The sequence below is a fragment of the Pseudorca crassidens genome, chromosome 11 (assembly GCF_039906515.1).
Source record: "Pseudorca crassidens isolate mPseCra1 chromosome 11, mPseCra1.hap1, whole genome shotgun sequence".
Taxonomy (NCBI): domain Eukaryota; kingdom Metazoa; phylum Chordata; class Mammalia; order Artiodactyla; family Delphinidae; genus Pseudorca; species Pseudorca crassidens.
Genome location: NC_090306.1, coordinates 102733236 through 102759874, shown reverse-complemented (window position 1 = coordinate 102759874; position 26639 = coordinate 102733236). Strand labels below are relative to the sequence as shown.

Below are 26639 nucleotides of genomic sequence, written 5' to 3'. Positions count from 1 at the left end.
GAGGAAAAGAGCTTTGTCAGACCCGAGCAGCCAGACAGAAACCCAGACAGGAAGGGAAGGGGGTGACACACGGGGTGGCAGGTACCGCTTTATCCAGCGCGTGCTCTGGGGGGCCTCCTCCCATCTGTTTGAAGAGACTTCAGGTCAGGTTACGTCTGTCCTGCCTGGGGACACTTGTAGATTGGACAAGGCACCACGGCCCCCAGGAGAGCTTGGCTGTTCCCAAGGAGCCTGGGGGAGGGGGGGCACGGGATGAGAAGAGCCAGGGAGCAGGCGGGGCCAAAGGCCCAGCTCGACCCCAGCTGTGGGTGGGATGGCCGGAGCCCATTTGGTCCCTCTCTCCCACCCACCGTCACGCCCCCAGAAGACTGATGCGTGAGCTTCGCACCCACTGTGACCCCCGTTAGAAGTGCAGCCTGTGCACTGGAGATTCTCCATAAATGTGTGTTGAATGAATTCCAGATTTGGGGTTTTCCCCTGTGAAATGGGGGGCCGGGTCAGACAGCTGAGGACCCCTGTGGTGGATTCTAGAATTCCACACTGCCCACCGGAGTGGAGACAAGAGGGAAGGAGTGGACGGCCGTGACTCCTCTGGGCTCTCCAGCTGGCCAGGGAGTGTTCCCAGGGCGAGGGCCCTGTTCCAAGAGTCTAACCGCTAGTTTACCAGGGACGACTCCAGTTATGAACTCTGACTTCCAAGCATTCCCGCCTTTACCTGTGACGCCCTCTCTACAGGTGTGGCGGTGCCACCCACGGTGCGCTCTTTTCTACTCTTGATACCACGGGAGTCGCCGTTCCAAATGATGATTTGCCTTCACGACATTCACCAGAGAAAGTGCAAGCACAGCCCTCTGGAGACAGAGTTCCCTGGTTTCGTGCTGGGAACACTGGATGGGAGCCCCCAAAGCAGGTCCAATCAGCAGCTTTTCTACTGTGTGCTGTGAAGCCACTGAATTAAGACTGTGAGAAATGATCTATACGGATTAGTGGCTTTCAGGCCAGCTAGTTTTTAACAAATGTAAGTTAGAACAGCTCCAGGCAGGGAGTAAGCCTTCCAGTGACCCTGCCGCCCTCCTGCTGCGCGCACCCGAGGGGACCGTCCCTTGTACATCTCCTGTCACCTTGGTATCAGATAAGCCCCTCCTCTCCCACGCTTCCCTCTCCATCCCGCACCCCACCTCCCTAGAGCAGCTTCCCCTTAAGGTGTGGTCTCTGGCCCATCTCATTGGAATCACCTGGGTGCCCAGTGAAAGTGCAGATTACCAGGCCTTCCCCGGACCTGAGGGTTGGGGCCTGGGGTCTGCATTTAACCAATTTTTCTTCACACTAAATTTTGAAAATCACTTTTGTAGAAAGCAAGTCTGGATAATATAAATTGTGCCTGCTGATTAGTAACAACAATCGCTATGCATGTTTGAAAATCAGGATAATCTTAAACATCAGGACAGGCTTTAATACATTTCATTTATTTTACAATTTAACTTAATCTAGACTGTTTAACTTTTCATACAAACTTAATTTTAAAAATAGTCACTTGCTATTTTACATACAAAAGGTTCAAAACAAATTCTTCACCTGGAGCGACTGTGGCTCTGCTCCCAGCGTGTGAGCGGGGCCGTGAGGACGGGGGCCGTGAGGACGGAGGCCGTGAGGACGGAGGCCGTTGGCCGGTAGTGACCTCAGGTGGCCAAACACCCCCCAACCCCACGGCCCCGCTCCAGGCACGGCAGCTTTACTCAGGGTTCTGTTTTGTGTTTCAAGTTTTCCAATACAATTCCTCGTAAAATTTATTTCTGAGGGTGGAAAACCACTTTAGGACTGACTGTTGTAACTTTGAGTGAAACGCAAAGGATTTCATTCCGCTCAGAACTTGAGAAGTGGTGACTCCACGTTTTCCTTGTCAGCCTCGGGGCTCAGCAGGATCAGAGGGGAAGCCAAGTCTATGAGCTGCAGGAGAGAAGCCACAGAGGTGAACGCAGCGTCCGTGCCGCCCCTTCCCGGCCCGCAGACCCCGAAGGACTGGTCCCCTGAAGACCAGGCTGCCTGCGGCCAGCTCCCCGCGGCTCGGCACCCAGCTGCTCAGTGAACCTGGCTCAGGCCCAGTGGAAAGGCACCTTGGCCATCGTGTGTAAGCAGCTGGAGGGAGAAGACACCAAGTTCCTCAGCCGTTTCTGCTCGCGCGGCACACGTGAAGCACCCGGGGGCCCTGGCCCTGGGAGGGCTCCCGGGTGGCTTCCTGCTCGCGACTTGGCGAACTGTGTGCTCACACCGCTAACGGTGAGGCGAGCCAAGCCACGTCGCCCTCAGGAGCCCCAGTGGCCACTCTCCAGGGTCACCGGGACGTGCCTGGGGGAAGAGGAGACCCAACTGAGACCACCCAAGGCCGAAGCCAGCGAGGCCCCTGCCACACCTCACCTGTCCCACCTCGTGGCAGGGCTTGGCCACAGCCCTCCTGTCGGCGTCTGGGGTGTTTGTCAGGAGGTCGACCAGGGGCCCGCTTCCAGACCCCAAAGCCACGCTTGCCTCCGGCGTCTTGCAGAAGTCGATGAGCGGGAGGTCGCCCAGGGGTGTGGCTGCAGCCCGCAGGGTGACGCTAAGCTGATCCAGTTTGACATCCACGAGGAGAGCCTAGGCAAGAAACAAGGCTGAAAGGCGATCCTAGCATCTTCTGTCAACCATCTTGGGAAGACAAGTGGGCTCTGCTTAGGTCCCACGTGACTGACAGTTTGGAAACCCAAGGAAGGAGGGCTGGGCTGGGCCCTGGTGGGGGGAGGGGCTGCGGTGGGCACCGACGGCCCTCCAGCCCGTCCGCTCCCTCCTGCCAGGGGCCAACGCTGGACCTCCCGCTCACCCACTCCCTGCTGCCCCGCTTCCCGTCTCCCACCCTTTGAAACCTGGCCATCTCCACGGTCGGAAACAGGGGAGACGCAGCTTTGGTCTCCTCCAGAGGTGGGAGGTCCTGACCCGTTCCCTTCGGTGCAGCTGGCAGCAGAGGAGCCGGGGTCACAGGTGACATTTCGCGGTCACCCGGGGGGAGCCCAGGACAGCACAAGTCAACGCTATCTGCTTCTCTCACCTCACTGGGTGTTGTAGCTTCAGGTGGCTGTGCTTCGTGCAGTGCTACATCTGTGGTGACACTTTTTGAAAACATGAAATCACTCTTTTCTGGAGAAAAGTTAAGTGCCTGTGGCACAGCAGATGCAGGAGGAAAGCTCCCATCCGGGGACCAGCCTGAGGGCCCGGCGGCAGCCCTGCTGTCACCCTCTCTCACTGGCGCAGTTCTGCGGGAGGGAAAGAGGGCATCTCATCAGGACACTTCCGGGCGACGCTCGTTTGTTTGGCTGTGGCTCGGGGAGACTGTTTTTGGAGAAGCGTCGTCCCGTGAGAAGCAGCCAGCTCTGGTTCCTGCTCCTGCAGGACGACTGCACGGTCTCCGAGGTCCCTCTCAGCGCCAGCTACCAGTCTGGATCCCACGTGCCTATGTGATGCCTTTTTCCATAAGGTATTAAAGAGGAGGAACAAGCGAGGACCACGTGCGGGCATCCCGCCTCTGTCCACGCGCTGCGGCCACGTCCACCCTCCCGCCCGGGATGCCACCTCCTTGGAAGGCCTGGGCCCGCGGACAGGTCTGAATGCCCTGGTTACACACTCTGCGGCGGGGCCGTCCCCATCCACCTGTCACCCTGCAGATATGCTGCCCTGGTGTCTGTGTTTCCTGTTAGACGGTGCAGGGAGACCCGGCCGGGCCGCCACTTCCCGCCGCGTCTCCAGGCCCAGGACAGAGTCTGCCGCCTGGTGGGCCTCAGACACCCGATGACTCGGAACCGAATTACAGGAGGAAAGCAGCAGTTTCCGTAAATTAATACAGCGTCTTTTCTTTTTAATATTTTAAAGGCTTCATAATAATTTGAAAGAATTTTTCCCTCTGCTGACGCCTGCAAACCTACAACGCATATGAACAGAGCACTGTGACTGGCCACACGATGGGCCTGTGTCTTACTGTCTGGCGTCCCTTCTCCCCCACGTGACACACAGCCCAGCACTTTCTTTTTCTAGTCTTCCGTGTCCTCACAGAACTAAACAGACATGTACATGCCCGACACCCACTGCTGGCAGATCTGTGCACTAGCGCCCCCAGCCTTTCCCAACGCTCTGCCACAGGAGAGAATCGAGGCCTGATGCCGCCCTGTGCCCGTTCAGTCTCCTGCACAGACGAAGCAGGACCAGGGCCAGCGAGTGGGAGACAGGGCAGAGGCGGGTGGGCAGCACCTTTTCCCAGGAAGCCTGAGTGTGGCCACCCTGACTGAAACCCTCAAGGGCAAGGCTGGGGGCTCTCCCTGGAACCCGGCCACAAGGACAGCTCCTGAGTGCGCAGCTCTGCCCCAGGGCTCCTCCCTGTGGGAGACTCTGGTCTCCCCCAAGGGTGTAACGAGGTCCAGGCATCCTCCCCGCCTGCTCAGGCCCCCGGCCTGGACCCGGGATGTGACGTCAGGAGAGAAACACAACCAAGGAGCAGGTGGCCTGCCTTCCCCGCAGAGACCCACCAATGGGAGGGCGTGCAGTGCGGCCAGGCTCCCCCACGCTGCCGAGAAGCGGTGATGAACCAGTCCGGCTGCTTCCCGACCGTGATTTCCCAGCACATGAGCGCTTGAGGTCTTATGAATCTGACACAGACTTTTGCAGCCTTTAACTCTTACCTCACTGCAGACTTTTTCTGGGGCTCAGAAGAAAGTCGCCGAGCAGACACACGCAGGGGAGAAGCCAGAGCCCTGGGCACAGTTTTAGGGGTCGCCAGGGGCAGGCTGGAGAGTCGACGGCTGGCAGGCGTGGGCAGGGCTGACCTGCGCCCCCTGCTCACAGGGGTCCTCACGCTGTTTTCAAGGCTCTGCGATGCTGAGGACCATCTAGCAGGAGTGCTGTGAGCAACCCTAGAAACACGAAAGTCTTAAGCAGAACAAAAAATCTAACAATTCAGCCATGCACTAACGCAGTAGAAAGTCCGTGGTTTCAATGTGGAAGATTCAGGCCAGCGAAGCCCATTAGAGCCCTGTCCTCTGAGCAGGGGGTGTGGCCACCGACCCCCCCGGGAGCCCTGGCATGGGCTTCGGGTCCTCAGTGGGCCCATCTGAGGTTCTGATCCAGTGTGGCTGCACATCATGGGTGGTACCATGAAATGCTCTCCATGGGAGCTCATAGGGATCTCAAAGTCACCTCTTGCTGGCGCTAAGTATTTCCACAAGGAAGTCCAGACCCAGGGCGGGCCCGGCCGGGCACGCGAGCTGACAAGCACTCTCCCTGTGTGCACCTGCTCCTGGGTCTAAGGCCCCTGAATCAGGTGTGAACACAGGTGAGTGACTCGGGGCACCGGATGCCTGTTTCCCACGCATCTCTCCTTCCCACCCTGGCGATACCTGCGGCTTCACCTGCTAGCGCATCCTGCCTCACTGTCAGTTTGTTTGGTTGTTGATAAAGGAGAGAGGCCGAGTAAAGTAAACTGTTATCTTATTAAATAAAATAAAGTCAAGGGCCTCCCGCCCACGCGGAGCCCATGGGAGGCCAGATGGCACACGTATCACCCACCAAGGACAGTCCGCATGCTCAAGGAGAGTCTAAACGCAGACTAACATCCCCTGAGAGACAGTCACTGCAGGAGCGGGGGCAGGAGGTGCTGTAAGCAAGCTGCCGCGCCCTGCAGACTTCTGGGACCTGCCCCACGCCCGTCACTGCTGAGCACTGGCAGCTCCACCACGAACTCCAGTGAAAATAAAGACAGATTTAAACAAATGTAAGCTTCACAGTAGCCCTGGCAGGTAGGAACTGTGTCCCTGTTGTACAGGCGAGAAGACCGAGGCACAGAGAGGTGAATCAAGGCCACCAGTGGCCATCAGGTCTGGGTCTTGCTCTGAGCCGCTGTGCGTGGCGGGAAGGCGGCTCAGTGTGGCTGATACTGTAAGGGAAGCGTCTGGCCCAAGCCCAGGAAGTGCCCCCCAAGTTCACATACAAGGAAATGAAGGCCCGGAGCCGCGCAGAGTGGCGGACGGCCCAGGCTGGGCTGGGGCGGACCCGGGGTTAGGGCCCTGCTCCGGCGCTTGTCCTGCCCGCCGCACCCCAGCAAGGTCTGAAGCAGCGCTCCCACCCTGGCCACGTGCTGGTGCCGGGACCCCAGCCTTGGGAACAGTGCTCCTGTGGGCCAGTGACCTCACTTTTTTTTTTTTTTTTTTTCTTTTTGCGGTACGCGGGCCTCTCACTGTTGTGGCCTCTCCCGTTGCGGAGCACAGGCTCCGGCCGCTCCACGGCATGTGGGATCTTCCCGGACCGCGGCACGAACCCGTGTCCCCTGCATTGTCAGGCGGACTCTCAACCACTGCGCCACCAGGGAAGCCCCAGTGACCTCACTTTTGCCCCACCCCCAGCTGATGGGCCCAGGACTGAGCTGCACTGGGCCAGGGTCCCTCCACTGTGACAGCACTCAGAGCTGGGCCGGGGCCCGGTCACCAGAGGGCCAGACGTGTGGGGGAGCAGCCCACCCACCTCAGCAGGTGGCAGTAAAGGTGGCAGCAGGAAAGCAGTCAGGGGAGGGGCTGCCCTTCGTGTGAATGACTCCCAGGCAGGCACACGTGCGCACACGTGTTTTCTTACTGTTTACGGCACTGCTGTGCTGTGCTTGGTTCCATCCCCGCTGGACAGATGGGGAAACGCAGTCAGAACGGTAACCTGCACTAGATCTAGACCACACAGTGGCAGCACTGGGACTCAAACCGGAGTCTGAGTGGCTGAGCCAGGCCAGTGGTCTTCAAATGGGGTGCACACGAGTCACCTGGGAGACCCTGCAGGCCCAGGGCTCCACCCCAGACCACTGATTGGAACCTCCATGGGGGGCTGGGCGGTCTGGCTGGAGAACTGCAGGTTCAGCCTGAGGACTGGCACTCCCAGCTCCGGAGGCGAGTCTGGGGCCGCCGTCACCACGAGGGACACGAGGGCGGCTCCAGGAGACCAGGCTCAGGCCAGGCACGTGAAGCCAGGCTGTGGGTTCAGAAGTTAGCAGGGGCCTCAGTTTGTTCTCGTAAGAAAAGAGTGGCACGGACACATATACACTACCAGATGTAAAATAGACAGCCAGTGGGAAGCAGCTGCATAGCACAGGGAGATCAGCTTGGTCCTTTGCAAGGGGTGGGATAGGGAGGGAGGGAGGGAGGGAGACGCAAGAGGGAGGGGATATGGGGCCATATGTATACGTGTAGCTGATTCACTTTGTTATACAGCAGAAACTAACACAGCATTGTAAAGCAATTACACTCCAATAAAGAAGTTAAAAAAAAAAAAAAGAGGAAGCAGACCGACTCAGTACCTCCCCACCGACGTGCACGACTGCGGCCTCTGCGCCCGACAGGACTTTGGTGTCGCACCGTCCAGGGGTTCACCTGAGACGAGAAGGGAAGTGACGGTCAGTCAGATGCGGGGCAGGTGACGCATCTGCCTTCACCAAACAGGCAGTCCTCCTCTAAGTGTCCCGTGTTCCCAAGATGCAGCGAAGACGGCACGTAAAGTAGATGAAGGCCAGACAAGCCGGAGGGAAAACCTTCCGGCCCTGGCGTGTGGGAAGGGACATATCCTCCCTCCCCGGGGACCCACCAGGCAGGGCTGTGGTGCCCAACCAGCGGGTGCAGAGGAGGAAGAGTCCTGGTCCCTCCACTGCCCTCAGCCTGGCTAATCCCCAGACGGGGACAGAGTGGCCCGAGGGACGAGGCGGCACTCAGCACACGACCCTGTCGGGTCTCCCCGTGAGCCCCGCCTGCAGAAGCGGCGCCAACACGGGGGGGTCCAGGCGGGCCCCACAGAGCCCGCCACCGCCTCGGCTCTCGGGAACCGGGAGGGCACGAGGTCATCTTAAGACGTGACGTTATTTATGTGCCGTCTGGCGGTTGATGAGCATTTCTGCGTGTGTGATCTCATCTGGTCACAAGGCAACGACCAGCGGGCTCAGAGGACTGAGCCCCGGGCCGTCATCCACGGGGACCAAGTCCCAGACTCACCCGGGGGCCCCCAAAGCCGCAGGTGCCAGGTCCCCTGGCAGCACCCTGCTGTGTTTTGGAAGCCAAGGGCAGAGGCCGACCCCAGCCCCAAAGGGGAAGGTGGCCCGGGTTTCCAAGGAGGCAGGAGAGGCCCAGGCCCTGCTCCTACGGGTACCTCCCCCCCGGCCCCCCATCTCAAACCAACCTGCACCTGCCCCCTCGCCCCGTCCTCCCTCTCTGCCCCCGATCCACGTCTCTGTGCCTCTTCACGGCAAATCTTCTCAAAAGAGCTGCCTGTATGTGCTTATCCTCATCTTCCACCTCCTGTTCTTTTCAAACGTTGATCAGATCAAAGTGACCCACACACCAAAAAAAAAAAAAAACGAAGAGATTCAAAATGGCAGCCTCCAGCCACACCTACCCTATTTCCACCTTGCCTGTTTCCTGAGGTGTTTACCTTCCATCTCTAAATTACATATCCTGCTACTTCCTCGTTTTTCAAAACCTTGAGATGTCATGATATGATCCCAGCTCCCTCACAGTCTCACGGCCCCGATCCATGCGGCCGCCTGCCCTCCAGGGTTTCCGTTTTGACAACTGAGTCTAACGGAGTACACAGCCCATCTTCTCGCAGTGCCCATCCATCCCATACCTCGAGTTCGTAAGAACTGCCTCCAGGGACTTCCCCGGTGGCCCAGAGGGTAAGACTCCTCACTCCCAATGCAGGGGACCCGGGTTCGATCCCTGGTTGGGGGACTAGATCCTGCACGCATGGCACAACTAAGAAGTCCACACGGCACACCGAAGATCCCGCGTGCCACAACTAAGACCCGGCGCAGCCAAAACAAATAAATATTTTTTAGAAAAGGAAAAAACAAACAAACAGAACTGCCCTGTGACGGAATGTCCTGCAACCTCTGTCTCTGGGAGCGTTTCCACGCGGCTGCCTCTTGGGCTCCAAGCCCACACGTTTCCTGGAGGTCTCTCTCCCAGACCGGGCTGCGCCCCTCACTCTCACCGCCTCCTGTGTTGGGTTCCCCCTTTTCAGGCCCCATAACTTCTTCTTTCCTGTTTCCTCCCTCATCTTAGTGGAAGACTCTTCAGGAGCTTCCAGAGAGTGCACAGGAGGGCAACTATTTTTGTGGAATTTTAGATTATTAAAGTGCCTTTATTATACCCCAGTCAACCAAGGCTTAGTCCAGGGCCCGAGTCTGAAGGGCCTGGAAATTACTTCCTCCCGGAGCTGCAGGTGCTCTTCCCTCCAAGTAGCTTCTGATCCACAGAGACGCCTGCCGGTCCCCCCGGGTCTCCGTCCCTCGTGTGGTTCCTGGAAGCAGTCACGGTAAATGACACTCAGAACCAAGAGTGTTTTCAGAGAGTTGTACCCTAAAGGCTCTGCTGCAGGCTCTGTTCACACCGTCCCCATGGCTCCTCTGTGATGACAGCCAGGGTCACGCGGCAGCCAGAGTGAGCGGCCACCGCACGGGCAGAGCTGCATGTGCTCGACAGCAGGGTCGCACCCGCAGCCTTGCGGGCAGACTTCGTGGAACCACTCGGCCCAGGACGAATAACGAAAGGTGTGCCCGCTATGGACCTGATGTTGCGAAGCAACAGAAACAGCCTTGCGCAGCGAGCGTGCAGATGTCAGAAGGGCCGAGGGCTGAGGGCCCCGCCTGGGCAGCGGAGGGCAGGAGTCCTGTGGCTCCACACGGCTGACAGCCGGGCGGTGGGGGACCAGTCAGCAGCCAGGTAGCGGCAGCACCTCGGCCAGAGGCGTGTCGGGCTGCGGGCGTTTGGGAAGAGGAAGCAAACGCTGCTGAACGCAGTCCACGGGCCCTGCGCCAGGGGCTGCCCCGAAGGCCCCATCTGTCAGGGCGTCCGTGTCTGCAAACACACCAGGCTCTCCGCGGCGGAAAGCTAAACTTCACCTGCAGCTGAGGCTGCTCCTCTGAGGTCCAAGCTCACACCCGGCCCACGGAGCCCGCGGGCACTGCAGACTCCACAGGTCCACACTGGACAGCTAGTCTCCACCCCGAGCTGCTCTCCCTCCGGCCCTCCATCACCACGGCGCTCCTGCCAAAGCCTCGGGGTCACTCTGAGTCCCCAAGGCCACATTGCCTCCTGGTCTCCCAGAGCGTCCCCAGGTCGGAGCCCTTCTCACCTTTGCTGTCACCACCTCCGCGATCTCTCATCTGGACCCCAGCCAGGCATGGGCATGGTCCTCCCTGCTCCCACTCTGGCCACAGGGCCTATCTCTCCCTCTGCTGAGGGATCTGTCGAAGGTCATGCTCCTCCCTGCTCAGACCCTCGCAGGCACCCGCTCTCGCACGGGTATGCCGACGGCCACCTCCACGCACGGCCCAGGCAAGCTGGCCTCTGACTGCCTCTCCGTCTCCGTCTCTTCTTACCCTTCTCCTCGCTCACTAACGGGGCTGACGTTGCTGGTTTTGATCAGTATCTGCTCCCCTCTTCTTAGAAAGACATTTTAGCTGAGTGTAGGAAAGACCCCATACCTTAGCATCGCCTGCAGGTAAGTGTGGTCACGTGACTAAGTCCTGAGCAATGACTTCCACAGAAGGAAGTGGCATGTGCAACTTCCAGTAAGTATCCTTGGAAGGTAGGGCTTTGCTCTTCTTCACCTATTTCACCTTTCCTGCTGGTAGGTGTGAGGGCTGGAGCTGGTGCAGCCATACTAGATGATGAGGAAGAGAAGCTAACCATGGCAAAACAAGATGGAAGAGGCCCAGACCCCAACACAACGAGAGCCATAGCAGCTCTGGAAAATTTACGTAGACTTTCAAGTGAGAGGGAACTAAACATCTATCTTGATGAAAACCAATGCTATTCTGGGCTTGTAGCAGAACCTAACCCTAACTTAACCACACATCCCTACCACTCCAGCCTTCGTTCTGTTTTCAGAACTCGTCCAGCATCTTTCTGCCTCAGGACCTTTGCACTTGCCGTTTCCCGCCTGGACCGTTCTCCCTCTGGCTCTTCTAATGGCTGCCTTCTCCTCATGGTTCAGATCTCAGCTCAGTGTCACCTCTTGAGGGAGCCTGCACTGGCCATCTAAGCTTAAAGAACCCCTCTATCTAAATTCTTCCCCATCCTCTTTTATTCACTTATGATCTGAAAGTATACTTATTTGACATTTCTTATCTTTTACTCTTAATATGTACGTTCCACGAGTAGGATATCTGTCTTACCATTACATCCCTTATACCTAAAAGAGTGTCCAGCACTGGACAACACTCCAAAGAACGGCTCATTCTTACATAAGCAGTAACTCAAGTGAGGTTGTCACGTGTTAAAGGCCACCTGTACTGGCCAGTGAAGCTGACAACTTCAAAACATTCAAGCCACTAGAAGGCATGTGTTTGAGAGAGGAGGCCAGAGCTGTGCTCCCCCTTCATCAGCTCCATGCAACTCCTTGCATTATACACATTTATCAGATTAATTCACCTTGACCAAACGCCCCGCCTACTACTTGCCAGACACCATGCAGGGCTTTCCGCCTGGTAGCGCTGCCAGGATGCCGGGGCAGGTGGGGAGAGCCCAAGGAGGCTGGAACTGGGGGGCAGAGTACTAGAGAGGAGGGAGCTACAGAGAGAGAAGGAGCTCTAGAAACCTGAGAGGGACCCCGAGTCCTCACTGCATAGAGAGCAGCAGCACGCACATGGGGCAGGACTCCCAAAGAGACAAGAACCACCACTAGGAACACTGCCAGCATCACGCAGGGCTGCGAAACACACCAACTGGCCAGAGTGGACACCTCGTGGACACAGCACACTCAGGAGAGGCTCAGAAAGGCCACACATTAATTGCAGGGCTAAACTATCCCAAGAGTAAAGGCCAAGACCTGCCCCATCAAAGCTCTAAAAGAAGCCCCGAAACAGACCCAAAATGATGGGGAAGATGGAATTAGAAGAAACAGACTTTAGAACAACCATTATATGTTCAAGAATTCAAAGGAAAACATAAAGACCATGAGGACAAAAATGAGGAAACTATAATGTCAGAAATGAAAATTTAACTGGACGGGCTCAAGGGCAGATTAGACACACTGCAGAAAAAGCTGTGTACACATGGGGACGAGACGGTAGAAACTATCAGAACTGAACCACAAGACAAGAGGCTGGGGTGGTGCGGGGAAAACAAAGCTTCGGTGACCTAAACGACAACATACAGAGGCCTACCACGCAGGTAACTAGAGTGCCAGGAAATGAGGGGAAGCAAGAAAAAATACTTGAAGGAATAACGGACACATTTTTTTCAGATGTGATTAAAAATATCAACCCACAGATCAAAGTAGCTCAAGAACCCCCAAGCAGGATAAACACAAAGAAAACCATTGAAAATACCTAATAATCGACACGCTGGAAATAACAGGAGAAAATCTTAAGAGCAGCCATGCGACAATGACATGTTACATACAGGGCAGCAATATAATACAAGGTAAGAAGTTCACTGAATTATCCAACACAAAGAAAATTAGAAGACATATATAAAGTGCTTTAAGTAAAACGAAAGCAAAGAAACCACCATCACCAAAACCAACAATTTTTTAAATTTTAAATATAATTCGTTCAATATTTTTAAAACACATTAAAAAATAAATAAAAATAAAAAAATAAAAACACATTAAAGTTCATCTATTACTTACCAGTAGAACACTCGGGAATTTTAAACTGATTTGTAGCGGTGGGCATAACCTTCGCCTTGGAATTCAGACAGGAATCGCGCCTTCTTGTACTCCCAGTCTTATTCATCTGAGAAGACTGTGACAAACTGAGATGAGAGTTCAGCCCGGGGCCTCCCTGTCCTGGACTCTGGGGTTGGGTGAGAGCTGCTCTGGTGGGCGCCCTGGGCTGCTCCGCTGTCGACTCAGCAACTCCGGGCCTCTGGCTCTGCCTGTAGGACACGCCTGCAGGGCCCGGCTGCAGACACAGCCGTGGCAGGACAAGTCCCGTTCTGCCCGACTGGCTGGTGTTGGACTGGGAACTGTCCGCAGGAATGCTTGGACGGTCCCTTGGCTTCGCTGGAAGAGGAGACACAAAATCTGGTTATCGCTCAAGCCGATGTTACTTTTAAATTATGAAGTTATTTCTCTCTCTGACACACACACACACAAGATATGCTAACCTACCTTAGAATATTTTCAAATGAGGAAAATTACTTATTTCTATCATGGTGATTTCCATATTAAAAAAATATGACATATGAACAATATTCTGTACGTCCATCAGGCAACATCCTCAAACACGGGACAACCCAGACTGCTCGTGGCTTAGCTGAATGTAGTCTCAGGCGCCAATTCTGGACACGATTACCAAGATGCATATAAGGATACGTAAGTTCAAGCTCTCCTATCTTCATTGATTACGTCGACAGCAGAAAACTACCCTAGCTGAACAGGTGAAAATGGATGATCTAGACACATGCCCCACCTGGCCAGCCAGGGAGGTGGGGAGGAAACATGAAGAGAAGACAGTCCTTACTGGTCGGTTCCTTTAAATTACAAGGAAGTTAGGTCATATCAATTATGAGCGTTACTTAAATCAGCATAGTAGATAAACTAGGGTGAAAATACTCAGCTGCCAGTATACACAACACAGAGCTCAATCTGGTAAAAGGTTCTTAAGAGAAATTTAAGAGAATGACTGAAGCCACAGCTCACGTTACACCGTGTTAACAGTTTCACAGTGCTCTCCCCATCACACTGTGGAATCTGAGCCTGGTGATTCTGCTACGCACAACAGAGAAATATACACTCACCAGAAGCCTCCCCTCAATCCGTCTCAACCTTTCCCAGAGGCAGGACCAGAAATCGTAAACAAAAATGGTGCTGATGCCCAGAACCGTTACAGCAAAACAGACCTCACAGCACCTAATGTAATGGAACTTTTTTTCACTGAACACATGCCACATGCGAGACACAGGAATGAGACTTTACGTGGTTCTTCTAAGGCCCACAAGGACACCGCCAGGGAGGTGCCATCCCCTCAGTTTGTAAAGATACAGGAACAACTTAAGTTCTCTTAACCACCAACTAACAGGATTCCAAATCAGATGAGTCTCATCCAGGAGTTTAGACTTTTCACATTTTGTATACAAAATGCACACCATGCTGCCTATGGTCAGAGTCTACACAGCCACTATAATCTGAAGAGAGCTTCGTCCTAAAGAGCAGGAAGTCCAGTGCCTCTCCCCGTAGCCTCCTAGGGTTTCTCCCCTACCGCTAGATGGCACCCTTGGCTTGCAAAGATTAAAAAGGAGCTTGAATTTAAACAGGTTTGGGAGTACAGACTTAAATACACACACCGGAGTTACAGGGGTCCTGTGCCCTAGACTACCTGGAACAGCCCTACTTTAAAAACATCTGTGTCTAATCACATGACTGAGGCCGGCCTCAGCGTCCTTCCAGGTCCGCTGGCACCAGGAGAGCGTGCCCACTTTGTGACTGCTTACCCTACCCTGAACCAGGACTGCCCATCAGAGGAATGCCCCTCGGAGGAGGACAGGGACCCCAACAGTCTCCCCTGCCCCAGACCACAGCAAGCCTTCCAGAACCTTCTGCTAAGTGGTTCTGTGACAAGTCTGGCAGGAATGGACAGCGCTCAGGGCCGGCCTTACCTTTGCCAGCCGCTGGAGAAGCACACACGCTGGCACTCACTCCCGAGACGGACCCTGAGGAGGACTTTCTTGCAAGACTGCCAGCACATCCAGGTGGCTTTAACATGGTTTTCTTCAGCCCAAACTAAAACAAAGACTTCGTTACTACCCATGGCTTATTACTGCAAAAGTGGGGTTTTTAAATGGCTTTTAATAGTTTACAAATTGTCTTGAATTTAAGGAAGAAAAAGGTCGAGCAGTACTTCCCACGGAGTGGCCACCAAAGCCCTGCATGAGGAACGCCTGGCAGCCTGCTTACGGCAGATCTGGGGCCTGGACCCTGGCCTACGGAGTCAACAGCTGCAAGGCCCAGCACTGGGCAGCCTTAACGAGTACCACCAGTGACGTGGCACTTTTCACAAGCACACACAGCTCAACGCTGGAAAATAAACAGCGAAGATGTGGACGGTAGTGCCCATGCCTGTGAGGGGCTGCAGTTTTCAGAGCACCGACGTTCCACCCCCGCGGTGCACGGACGCAGTGAGGGAGACCCTGTGCTCAGAGAGGCTGGCGTCCCTCAGTCCCTTCGGCTCCCCGGGGGCAGAGGCCGGCCCCTCACGCATGCCAGGCCTGTGTGCCCTGCATCTCGCCAAGCTGCCTCTCCTGTCTTCAACCGGGTCTTATTTTCAACCTCCCTAACCTATTTTCAACCTCCCTAACCTTGATTTTAATCAAGACGCATCCCACGTGGGGGACTTCCCTGGCGGTCCAGAGGATAAGACTCTGCGCTCCCACTGCAGGGGGCCTGGGTTCAATCCCTGGTCGGGGAACTAAGATCCCACATGCCGCATGGCGCGGCCTGAAAAAAAAAAAAAAGACACGTCCCCTGTATACAAAGCGTCCCCTTATTCCCTTCGACCACAGGCCAAAGCCCCCCTCGGCACTGGCCAACCCACCTTGTTTGGAACAGGGAGCGACCGCTTGCCTTGGACCACGTGGTTTCCACCAGCTGGCAAGCTAGCGATGTCCCGGGCGGCACATGGCTTGTCAGGGGGCACGCTGCTGTGGGAATCCTTTTCATTTAGGATTTTCATCCTGGAAGGACCAGCTGGTTTCTCTTTCATGGGCTGAAAAATTGTAAATTGAAACGTGAGAACTACTTAGTCTTTCACAATGTACAGATACACGAAGGCTTCAGTTAGAGCAACTGCAGCCACCATCCATCTCCCAACACATGGTCCTCAGTTCATCACCTGGATGGGGCTTCCCTGGTGGCGCGGTGGCTAAGAATCCGCCTGCTAATGCCGGGGACACGGGTTCAAGCCCTGGTCCGGGAAGATCCCACATGCCGTGGAGCAACTAAGCCCATGCGCCACAACTACTGAGCCTGCGCTCTAGAGCCCGCGAGCCACAACTACTGAGCCCTCGTGCCACAACTACTGAAGCCCGCGTGCCTAGAGCCCGTGCTCCGCAACAAGAGAAGCCACTGCAGTGAGAAGCCCACGCACTGCAACCAAGAGTAGCCCCTGCTCGCCGCAACTAAAGAAAGCCTGCGCGCAGCAACTAAGACCCAACGCAGCCAAAAGAATAATAATAAAATAATAAATAAAATTCATCACCTGGATGGAAAGGAATATGGCGGTTCACTTCCTCCGCCAAATTACCAGACAGGATGGTGATGGAGCTGGCTTCCTCACTGAACACAGGGCGAAATAATACCAAGACAGACCATTAACAGGAGGAGCTCTTCTAGAGCGCCTCCTCAGTCAGGATTCATATTTAAGGGTGATAATGAGGAAACTGGTTCCAGTTACATAAAGTTTAAAATGCTGTACAGAACGGAATCATTCATTAAATGGTCATGCCCTCCACCAGAGGGGCTGCTTAACTGCAATAAATCTTCATCTAGGACTGAGCAGAGTCCAACAGAGAACAAATTCCTGACATTCAGGTACAAGGGCATTCATGGAACAAATCCACGCTTACATAAGTAACCCCTCACACGAAGACTTCATAAGAAGCAAAAGCAGCTCATAAAGCAGGAACTTTCTCTTTCCTTTACACCATTTTTAAAATTGAGACACACTTCCCGTAACATAAAATTCACCATTTTAAAGTGTGCATTTCTGTAGTTTTTATACTCTGTGCTGTGCAACCACTTACAATGTAACTTTAGGTCATTCTTGTTGCTCCTAAAAGAAACTCGTGACCATTAGCGGTCACTGCGCATTCCTCCAACCTCCCAGCCCAGACAACCACAGATATACTGTCTCTAGAACATGACCTGCCTATTACGGTCACTTCCTGTACATGAGATCATACGACATGGGACCTTCTGCGTCTGGCTTCTTTCACTGACCTAGTTCCCCAGGGTCATCTGTATGTAGCATGTGTAAGTCCTCCCTTTCTTCATGGCTAAAAATATTCCACGTACGGAGAGACCACATTTCCCTTATCCGTTCATCAGCTGATGGGCATCTGGGTTGGTACTGATTTTGGGTTATTATGAATGCTGCTGCTATGAACATTGCTACACAGGTTTTTGCGTGGACATACGTTTTCAATTTTCTAGAGAATATGCCAAAGTGTGGAAATTGCTGGGTCATGTGATAACTCTATGTTTAACTTTTCCAGGAACTGCCAAGCCAAACTGTTTCCACAGTGGCTGCACCACTGCACAGTCCCATGAGCGACGTACATCCTCACCAACACTTGTTGTTTTTTCTCCTAACTACGGCCATCCTAGCAGCTGCCTTGCAAAGACACTTCTAAATAGTACAATCAAGTGGTCCAGCTGTGTCTAGAGGCGATCCTCACAGGGGTGACCCGTGTCAGTGAGTCACTCTGGATGTGAATGACTCTCCCCACAGAAACAATGTGGGGAGTGATGGGGGTGCCCAAGTGAGCTCAAACGCTGCCTAGGGGTCCAACTAACACCTCACTGACCAAAAACTCAGCTCTCTGGCAATAGAGCACTACTTAGGACCAGGAAAATAAAAGGACCCAGAAGAAGCAAAATTATACCCCAACTCCCTGTCCTGAGTCCACGTGTTACACACAGAACCAGGTTGCTTTCATTCTAGAAACATCATTTTAGAAGTTTACATCCAAATGATTTCCAGGAAGAGGAGTTTGCATGATTAAAGGAGCAGTCTCAGCCCTGGGGAAGCAATGGTCGCACGCCCCCGTTGGTGCAGGGCTCTGCATGCCAGACCCACTTTCAGCTTGGTTCAATGCTGGGTTCTGATAGTAGGGAGTCGTGTGGTTCCGGAGATGTGCTCGTAGAGGGAAGCGATTTTCTAGGCCCTTGCTGGGTGTTCTGCATCGACCTAAACCTGCTAACAACCCCACAAAGCATCATTCCTCTCTCACTGGCTCGGAGAGCTGAAGCCTGTTGCCGAGGGCAGCGGAACAGGGAAAGGGCGCAGGGCAGGCTCCAAGCTGCTCCTCCCTGAGGCAAACCCAGGAGGCGGCTGTAATCTGACACCCACCCTCTGCTGCCCCAGAGCCCTCCCACAAGAGCCGCTGGGACCCCCGCTTCCCAGGGATGGCTGGCCGCACCCCACTGCCCCCTCCCAAGGCAGTGCATCCACTCGTGCCTGGGAGGGAACAATCTAAACTCAGTCATGGTTAAGGAGGGAGACCAATGGCCATTCCCAGAGGGGGGATTTTTGGAAGAAGTTGCTTGTTAACGCACATAAAATCCCTAACGGGTGGAATGCCCAGTGCTGTAACAAAACAGAAGGCAAGATCTCAAACAGAATTGAGCAGGAGGTGTTTTTAAGTCACCACAGCAGCGAGGCAGCCCCGCCCACGGGCCCCAAGCCCCGCCCACGCGCTCCAAGCCCCGCTCCCCGCGCCACTGGCACTGCTGCTCCTGGACTTCCCACGCCTGCGCTTCGGAGCCTCAGAGCAGCTGCGTTCCCAGGTTCCTCCCCACAACAGTTTCTGTTCTAGGGCACAAACCAAGCGGGCTCAGAAGCACGGCAGCGGCTGGCTCCCCAGATAAATGTGCTGCTGGGGGTCGTGGCTACCTTCTCCAGGGCCGAGGGAATGCTTTTTCCTCTAAGAGACGAGGCTCGCGGCAGCAGCAGTTTGCTGGTGACCTTTTTCTGAGCGCCAGCCTGGTCCGGAGGGTGAGCAGCGCCTGGCTCCACTGGCAAAGAGGAGCACGAGGCGTGCGGTGGCCCCGGCGTCTGGGGGCGGCTCGCCTGCGCAGGAGCAGCCGGCAGGGCCGCACCCGAGGGGGGCTGGGAGCCCCAGAGCGGCGGTCCCCTGGAGGGGCTGTCCGGCAGGTGGTACGTCTCCCTCTTCAGTGACTTGGGGCTTTTCTTCGCTTCATTTTCCCTCTCAAAGAGGTGTATTTTTAGTTTTGATTCCTGTATGAATCCTTCCACTGCCTGGCTCCCGGGGCCTTTGGGCGTGGCAGCTGGGGCCGCCTTGGCTTTGCTGTTGCTTTGTATCTGTAAGGCCAGTAAGTGAGCTTCTTTATAAACTTCCACAAACTTTTCCCCAGTCAGAGGACTCCAAGATGCTGGCAGAGGAGGCTCTTCCGGAATCTGATGATTTAACTCTAAGCTGGCAGCAATACATCTTTCTTTATGGCCAACAGGTCCAAGAAAGACTTCATCATCTTCATTGGCACTATTTTATCAGAAAAGGATTATTAATAACACGGGCATTTAAATGAAAGATTAACTGAACGTGGTTATACAAAGGCCAGGGAAGAAAACTCATTTGTTTACCTTGAAGAAGACAATGAGAGATCAAAGTCAAACTTTTCATCAGCCAAAAGAAGAGTATCTGGGGAGGAGAAAGTCAGTCGTTACTTTAGGGATGGGCTGCTAACGAGAAAACATCACCATAGTCTCTACAGCTGTCAAAACTAGTTTGAAATCTCACTTCCAAAAGTGTGACATCATTATTTTAATAGCCACATTTTCTTAAGGGGCGTTAGATTATCTTATTTTTTCCATTTCCTTTTAAAAGCAGCATCAGCCATTCTGTGTTTGCTGAGCTGCCTCCAAAGCCTAAGTCCTTATTTTTCAGCCCTTATTTTAAAGATATAATCGAAAATGCATTCGCCGAGTCACTGGAATAGCTTTGCAAGACTAGGTAAGTCGTTTTCTGGTATAGAACAGTTTCAGAAGACCAGCTGCCTCAGCTCCCCTAGAATTAAATTCCCCATTTACGGAGTGCACCTAGTCCTCTTTCAGAAGCAAATTCAGCGTTACTCAAGCGCACGGCAGGGCTCCATGCATACCTGTCGACTGTCGCCTCTCCTTGGAGCTCATCCTGAGCGCCCAGATAAAACTGCTCCCCGTGCCCTGTCCACCACAGCGCCTTCCCCAGCCCTGCGTGTCCACGAGTCTCCACTGACAGACCACGGGCTCTGGGGCAGCGGGTCCCTCGGCTGGGACGGCCGCTCGCTCCTCCAGCTTCACACCCCACTCCACTCCTGTCCTCCCCTAGGGCTCCTGCAGCCCCCGGCCAGACCTCTGCCTTAGCACCCCTATCCTGTAAATGTCTCTCACCAACCAGGCTGTGAGCTCCTCCAGGACAGCAAACGCCTGCTAACTCTCCCAGACTCCCCAATGTCCAGCTAAGGGCCCGGACTCAGCAAACACTTAGCAAAATGCAATAAACTGCTATTTCAATACTATAAACTTCAGATACCACCTTCACAGATCTTACTTTATTTGATCCTAATAAACAATGCACCATGCTTATCAAAACCGTAAAATTTTTAAATATACTGATAGCCTAATTAGGTCCTACTTAGTCAATTCAATTAATCCTAACTACCTAATCAAGGAAAAGCTAGAAAGCACAATTGCACAGAAGAAATAAAGAGAAATAAAGAGATTAAAAGATTCATAAGCTAGTTTGCTCAACTCTGTGCACATAAACCTAAGAACTTGGCTGACAGAGATAATGTTCTAGGAAATAGAATATTTTTTGTATTTAAATGATTAAAATCGATTTATTTACAAACCTGACTCCAAAAGAAAGAAAAAAAAATCTTAATAGTTCAATTATCACAAAATAACTGGAGAAACTTATTGAAGAGCCATTCTCCCCAAAAAAGCACAAGTCCTAGACAGTTTCGCAGGATGATTCTATCAAACCTTTCAAGAATACGTCATTCCAAAACCATTTATACTGCTCCAAAGGACAGGAAAAGAGAAGCCTTCCAGACTGCAACTGTGAAGCAAGCACAACCTTACCAAAAACCTACCAAGTTTGCTCTAGAAAGAAAACTAAGGACTTGGCTTGTGTCAACATAAAAGTCCTAAATAGGCGTATTTGCAAACAGAACCCAGCAGCACATTAAGAGTCGATGATGATGCCTCTATCATGACCAAGCGAGGTTCTGCCAGGACCTCAGGACTGCAGGACAGTTTAGTTTCACACAGTCTAGTAGCATGGTCACATTACTAGACCTAAGTGGGAAGCCAGGGTCACCTCCACATACACTGACAAGGCACATGACAAAACGCAACGTACATTGTTGACTTTAAAAGAACTACAAAGAAAGTAACAGACATATTTTATCATATAAGGAAGTACCCATTTCAACCCAAAAGCCAAAATTAGATTTAATGGGATACCATCAGAAGCATTCCTCCTAAAGCCAGGAGCAAATACATATTATCAGTTAGGATAGATTAACTTATGCTGAAGTAACAAACAATCGCCAAATCTCAAGTGGCTTATAGCAGCAAAGCTGTATTTCTCACTCAAACTGTCTGCCAGGGCCCCATGCCATGTCCCCCTCACTCCAGAACCCAGGCTGACGGAGCCTCCACCATCGGAAGCGCTGCTGGTCTTCATGGCAGAAGAAAGGGAAATGGCAAATTCCACATTGGGTCTAAAAGACCTACAAGTGACACATAACATTCCCCTTTCACTGGACATCTGAGGCAAATCCAACTTGAAGTGGGCAGGGAAGTACAATTCTACCATGTATCCAAGAGGAAAAAAAAAAAAAAAAGCAGAAATACTGATGAACAGCACTACTGACTACCATCTACACATAAATTAACCAGCAAGCCCACATCGGGCTTAATGGAAAACTAAAGAAGTTTCTTTAACGCTGGCAGCGTGGCAAGGCCATCTACGGTCACAATTCTTCATTATTGTGGATGCATTAACCAACACGATTAGACAAAGGAAAGAATTTGGAGGTTAAAATTACCACAATGCCCAGATGCTATGATTACAGACACAAGAAAAATCAAGAAAATCAACTAAAAACTATTATAAATTGTAAACGGATAAAAGCACATGGCTGACTAAATTATTACACAACAATCAACAGCTTTCAGGACATCCCTGGTGGTCCAGTGTTTAAGACTCCGCACTCCCAATGCAGGCGGCACGGGTTTGATCCCTGGTCGGGGAGCTAAGATCCCACATGCTGCACGGCACAGCCACAAAAAACAAACAAACAAACAACACCTTTTACATCTAAAAAGAACGGAAGATACAGTGGAAGAAAAGACCTCATTTACTGTAGCACCAAGGAAATGCAAAACACCTAAGAACAAACCTAACAAGAAATATGCAACATGGATATAAAAAAAAGCTTAGTATATCATAAAGGTAACATATCAAATAAAAGGGGAAAGCAGATTATTCAATTAATGATATTGAGATAAACTTGATAACCTTTTTGGGGGGGAAATATATGTATCTGAAGTTTGATCCATACCTCATACCATACCAGAACAAATTCCAAATAAGTCAAAGACTTAACTGAAAAAATGAAACCCTAAGGGAACAAGAAACCATGGGGAAATCACTTTATAACCTGGTGTGCAGAGGTCTAACTATGATACCAAACTGGAAGCCATAAAACAAGAAGTTGACAGTCCAATATATTAATAATTTAACATCTCTGCATGGCAGAAATCACCATGAGCAAAGTTAAAAGAAACAAGCAGGGAAAAGAACACGTGCAGCTCACGTCACAAAGGGCCAACTGGTGAACAGTGCTGTAAGGAAACAACTAAGGCAGAACGGAAGAACAGACAAAGGATATGAACAGAGGAAATTTACGGGAGATAAAATGACATGTTCTTAAATATATGACCAGAAGTCCGGCCGCACTCAAAAATAAGAGTAATGAAAAATCCGGAGATTCCGGAGATTCCACTTTTCATTTGTAAGACTGTTAAAAATCAAAAAGGTTGATCTGTAAGTTACTACAGCTCTACAGAGGGTAACCTGGCAGTATCTACTAAGTAAGAAATGCACATACACTTTGACCCAGAAGTCTACCGCTGCCAAGTATCCCCTATTATTATTATTATTTTTGGCTGCGCTGCACGGCTTGTGAGATCTTAGTTCCCCGACCAGGGATTGAACCCGGGCCCTCAGCAGTGAGAGCGCCAGAGTCCTAACTACTGGACCGCCAGGGAATTCCCCCCATGTTATTTATTGCAGCAGCATTTGTTACAGCAAGACACCAGACACAAACTAAATGTTCCCGGATAGCAGACAGGAGTACAGCACAGCCCCACAGCGGAATGGAACACTACTTAGGCTCAAAAAAAAAAAAAGTAACACTTCATATATTGATATACAAAGATCATCAAGATAAATTAGGTGCAAAAACCAAGATGCAGAACAGAGCTCTATCTGCTATAGAACAGGGGGACTCGAATGACACATACCGCCTTGGCCTTGCACAAGTTAGGTCTGGACCACCCAGGAGACCAATGACATCAGTGGCCTTTGGAGGTGGTAACTGGGCAGCTGAGGGATAAAAAGGGGATGGAGACATACATTTCACGTTTTACGTGTCTGAACCTAGGAAGTCATTTTTACAGGTCACTGCTACAGACTTCCATCTGTCTGCTGTGGAGAAAGGAATCCCGGACCGGGAGTCAGGGGAAAAGCCTTCTACGCCAGGCTCCGCGACTGGCTCCGAGTGACCTGGGCTGGCTGCCTTGTCCATTCTGCAAACTCGGGCCATGTGCTCCCCTGGGAGTGCAGTGTCCAGTGGGCACACTAAGTGAAAGGCAGTGTGGTGAGGGGCCAACGTGGAGGTGGGGACACCTCTGAGGAAGTGGTCAGTGGCAGGAGGAGGTGGAAACATAGGTAGGATCAGATCCCGGACAGCGTCCAAGCCATGACAGGCTTTTACTTTATCCAAAGTGGGACAGGAGCTATTGAAGGGTTTTAAGCAGAAGAGAGATATGCTCTAACTTTTATGTTTAAAAGGTTACCCTGGGGGCTGTGTACAGTGTATCAGAAAAGAAGCAGGTAGTATCTACTGAAATTACAGTGCACACACTGGAAATTACAGTGCACACTCTGCAAAATATACAAGTAGGTAGGGACTTCCCTGGTGGCACAGTAGTTAAGACTCCACGCTCCCAGTGCAGGGGGCCCTGGTTTGATCCCTGGTCAGGGAACTAGATCCCACATGCCGCAACTAAGAGTTCACATGCTGCAACTAAGGAGCCCATGTGCCACAACCAAGAAGCTGGTGAGCTGCAGCTAAGGAGCCTGTCTGCCGCAACTAAGACCCAGCACAACCAAATAAATAAATAAATATTAAAGAATAAAATAAAATAAAATACTTATGAATAAATATTAAAAAAACAAAAAAGTAGGTGGAGGTGAGTTAACATGGCTGAGACCAAGGTGGTGGCATTTGGGTGGAACTGGAAAGAGGTAGATGGATCCAAGCTCTGTGGTGGAAATGACAATAACTGATGATTGAACGAATGTGGCAGCTTCACAACTTTCACAGCTGGGTGAATGGAGAGGCAATTTACTTCCATTAGAAAGACAAAGAGCCTGCTAAGAATGGGGTGGGAGCCAGGTACCTGCTGAGTTAAGAGGTGGGAGACATTTACGTGAAGATGCCAAGTACAAGGGCAGGTGAACACACAAGGCCAGAGCTCAGAGGAGAGGCTGCGCTCAAGACAAAATGTGGGCACCACCAGAAAGGAGAATGGATTTAAAGCCGTGGGACTGTCTGAGGACCTGTGCGGGGAAGTACAAAGAGACCCCAGACCAGGTCCCGGAGAGAGGAAGAGAAGTCTGCAAAGAGATGGAAGTACACCAGCCAGGGAGGCAGGAGGAAAACCAAGATGCCTCAGAAGCCAAGCAAGGAAAGTTTCCGGAAGGAGAAAAGGTCCAAGGTTACTGAGAGGACAGAAAAATGAGAGCAGGTTTGGCAACACGGATGTCCTCAGCGACGGATAAAGGCAGCTTGAGTGGAGTGTCGGGGCACAGGGGGTTGGCAGAGGTTGAAGGATGTGAAAAAATAGTGAAGATTCTTGAAGTCTGGCTCTGAATGAGGCACACGGCAGTGGAGAGGGAGCGGAGGATATGGGACAAGTCAGATAATGGGACCTATCTGCACGTCGATGATGAACGTGAGTTAATGGACAGGCAAAAAAGTAAGGATGTGAAGGGAGGGTGACAGAGGGCTGAAGGCCTCAGGAAGCAGCAACGGGGGATTCAGCAGGCACGTGGAAGGGCCTCGGAAGGGGGGATAGAAGAGGAAGGGGGAGAAGACTGCAGCGGCAAATACTGTTCTAGATCCGATGAAGCAGCACCGATGACTGGCATCCTCTAGGATGGTTTCTGCAGAATGGAGTAGTTAAGGATACAGCGAGACCCAGTCTACTCGCATGGGTGTTGTGAAAAACAAACGATAAAGGACGTCAGCACGCTTTAGCAGAAAAAGAGGGCGTGGCCCTTAACTCATTCTGTGAGTCTGCTGTCACCTCCACACTCAAACCTGACAGGAACAGAACAAGACAGCAAAGTTACAGACCAGGCTCACTCACTAACGTGGTGGCCAAGATCCTGAACAAGTCTTAGCCAACACAAACCAGCAACAAGCAAAAAAAAAAAAGGCAACCTCAAATCCAATTCCACAGATATCCGAGTGCCTATCAAGTGTCAGGCACTGAGGACACTGCAGTAAATAAAACCGACAAGAATCTCTGCTGTGACAGAAGTTAAACCTGGGGGGTAAAGGGAATGTAGAAAAGCGGAAAATAAAGAAGTTAGAGGGATGCAAACTCCTTGAAGACAGGGACCAGGAGTTCAACGGATGCAGAGCACGGGATGAGCAGTGAATAAATAAAGGAGTTCTCGCAGGACCTGCATCTTCCCTGAGCTCCCCGAACCAACAGCGCTGTAGTCACAGGGACGTACCATCCTTCTTGGGAACCTCCATCCCCGCTTCTCGGGCCAGGCTGGCTGAAGGCACGTCGCTGCCGTCCCTTCCTTGCGCGGCGAGGGCTGTCAGAAGTCACTGCTGGGACCAGAGGCAAGAAGGTGAGCGGGTGTCAGAGCCCAGGCCCCGGGTTCCTCCAGCCCCAGGGAAGCCCCGCAGCGTGGGCCGCTGCAGCTCGGACTAGGCAGAGGGGGCTGGCGGCCGCGGCGGGTCAGGGAGGGACGGGGAGGCCGGTAGAGGCCACCTGAGCCGCAGCCCGAGGCCCTCCGCGACGCACACCCCGGGCTCGCACGCCTCCGGGCCGGGAGCTCTGGGGCGGCGCCGTCCGAGAGAGGCCTGAACGCCCCGGACCCAGACCCGGACAACCGAACTCCTGGGCTGGACTGCTGAGGGCTTTGGTTTGCCCCCAGGGCGACCCCGTCCTCGCCGCACCGCGCAAGGGGACCCCGCGGCCCCCCGGCCGAGCCCCTGCCGCGCCCGAGTCCCCCGGGATCCCCGGCCCGAGCCGCCCGCCACGCCTGAGCACCCCGATGGTGCCCCTCACCCAGAGCTGCCGCGACGCTCCGGCCGACGCGCCTCCGTCCCGGGTTTAAACGCGCCGCGGCGGACGCGCTGCGGGCTGCTCATTGGCCGGTTTGAAAGGCCGCGGCGCCCGGTGCATCCTGGGGTTTGTAGTCGGAGTCAGGAAGAGGAGCGCGGCGCGCGTGCGCACTGCTTCCAAGCTCTTTGCTTGCCCGAGGTCCGCCCCGGACCTGCGGTGATCCCGCAGCGTGGGGCAGGGTTCCCTAGAGCTCGCGTGGTGTCACCGC

The 26639-nt window shown here is 52.9% G+C and overlaps 1 protein-coding gene across 3 annotated transcripts; it reads right to left on the bottom strand.

Moving 5' to 3' along the window:
• Positions 1 to 1447: 1447 nt before the first annotated feature.
• On the bottom strand, positions 1448 to 26428 carry GTSE1 (G2 and S-phase expressed 1). Of its 3 annotated transcripts, XM_067698408.1 has the most exons (12): positions 26375 to 26411; positions 25809 to 25911; positions 19370 to 19427; positions 18659 to 19268; positions 15581 to 15751; positions 14646 to 14769; positions 12676 to 13050; positions 7349 to 7421; positions 4698 to 4928; positions 3077 to 3281; positions 2416 to 2628; positions 1448 to 1947 (listed from the first exon to the last, which is right to left on the bottom strand). In XM_067698408.1, the coding sequence occupies exons 2-12, from the start codon at positions 25828 to 25830 to the stop codon at positions 1864 to 1866; spliced, it is 2166 nt and encodes a 721-aa protein (XP_067554509.1). In that variant the 5' UTR covers positions 25831 to 25911; positions 26375 to 26411; the 3' UTR covers positions 1448 to 1863. The 3 variants fall into 3 exon arrangements, with proteins under 3 accessions (XP_067554509.1, XP_067554508.1, XP_067554507.1); XM_067698407.1 differs by lacking the exons at positions 1448 to 1947; positions 2416 to 2628 and having other exon boundaries at positions 2641 to 3281; positions 25809 to 25908; positions 26375 to 26428; XM_067698406.1 differs by lacking the exons at positions 1448 to 1947; positions 2416 to 2628 and having other exon boundaries at positions 2641 to 3281.
• Positions 26429 to 26639: the final 211 nt, after the last annotated feature.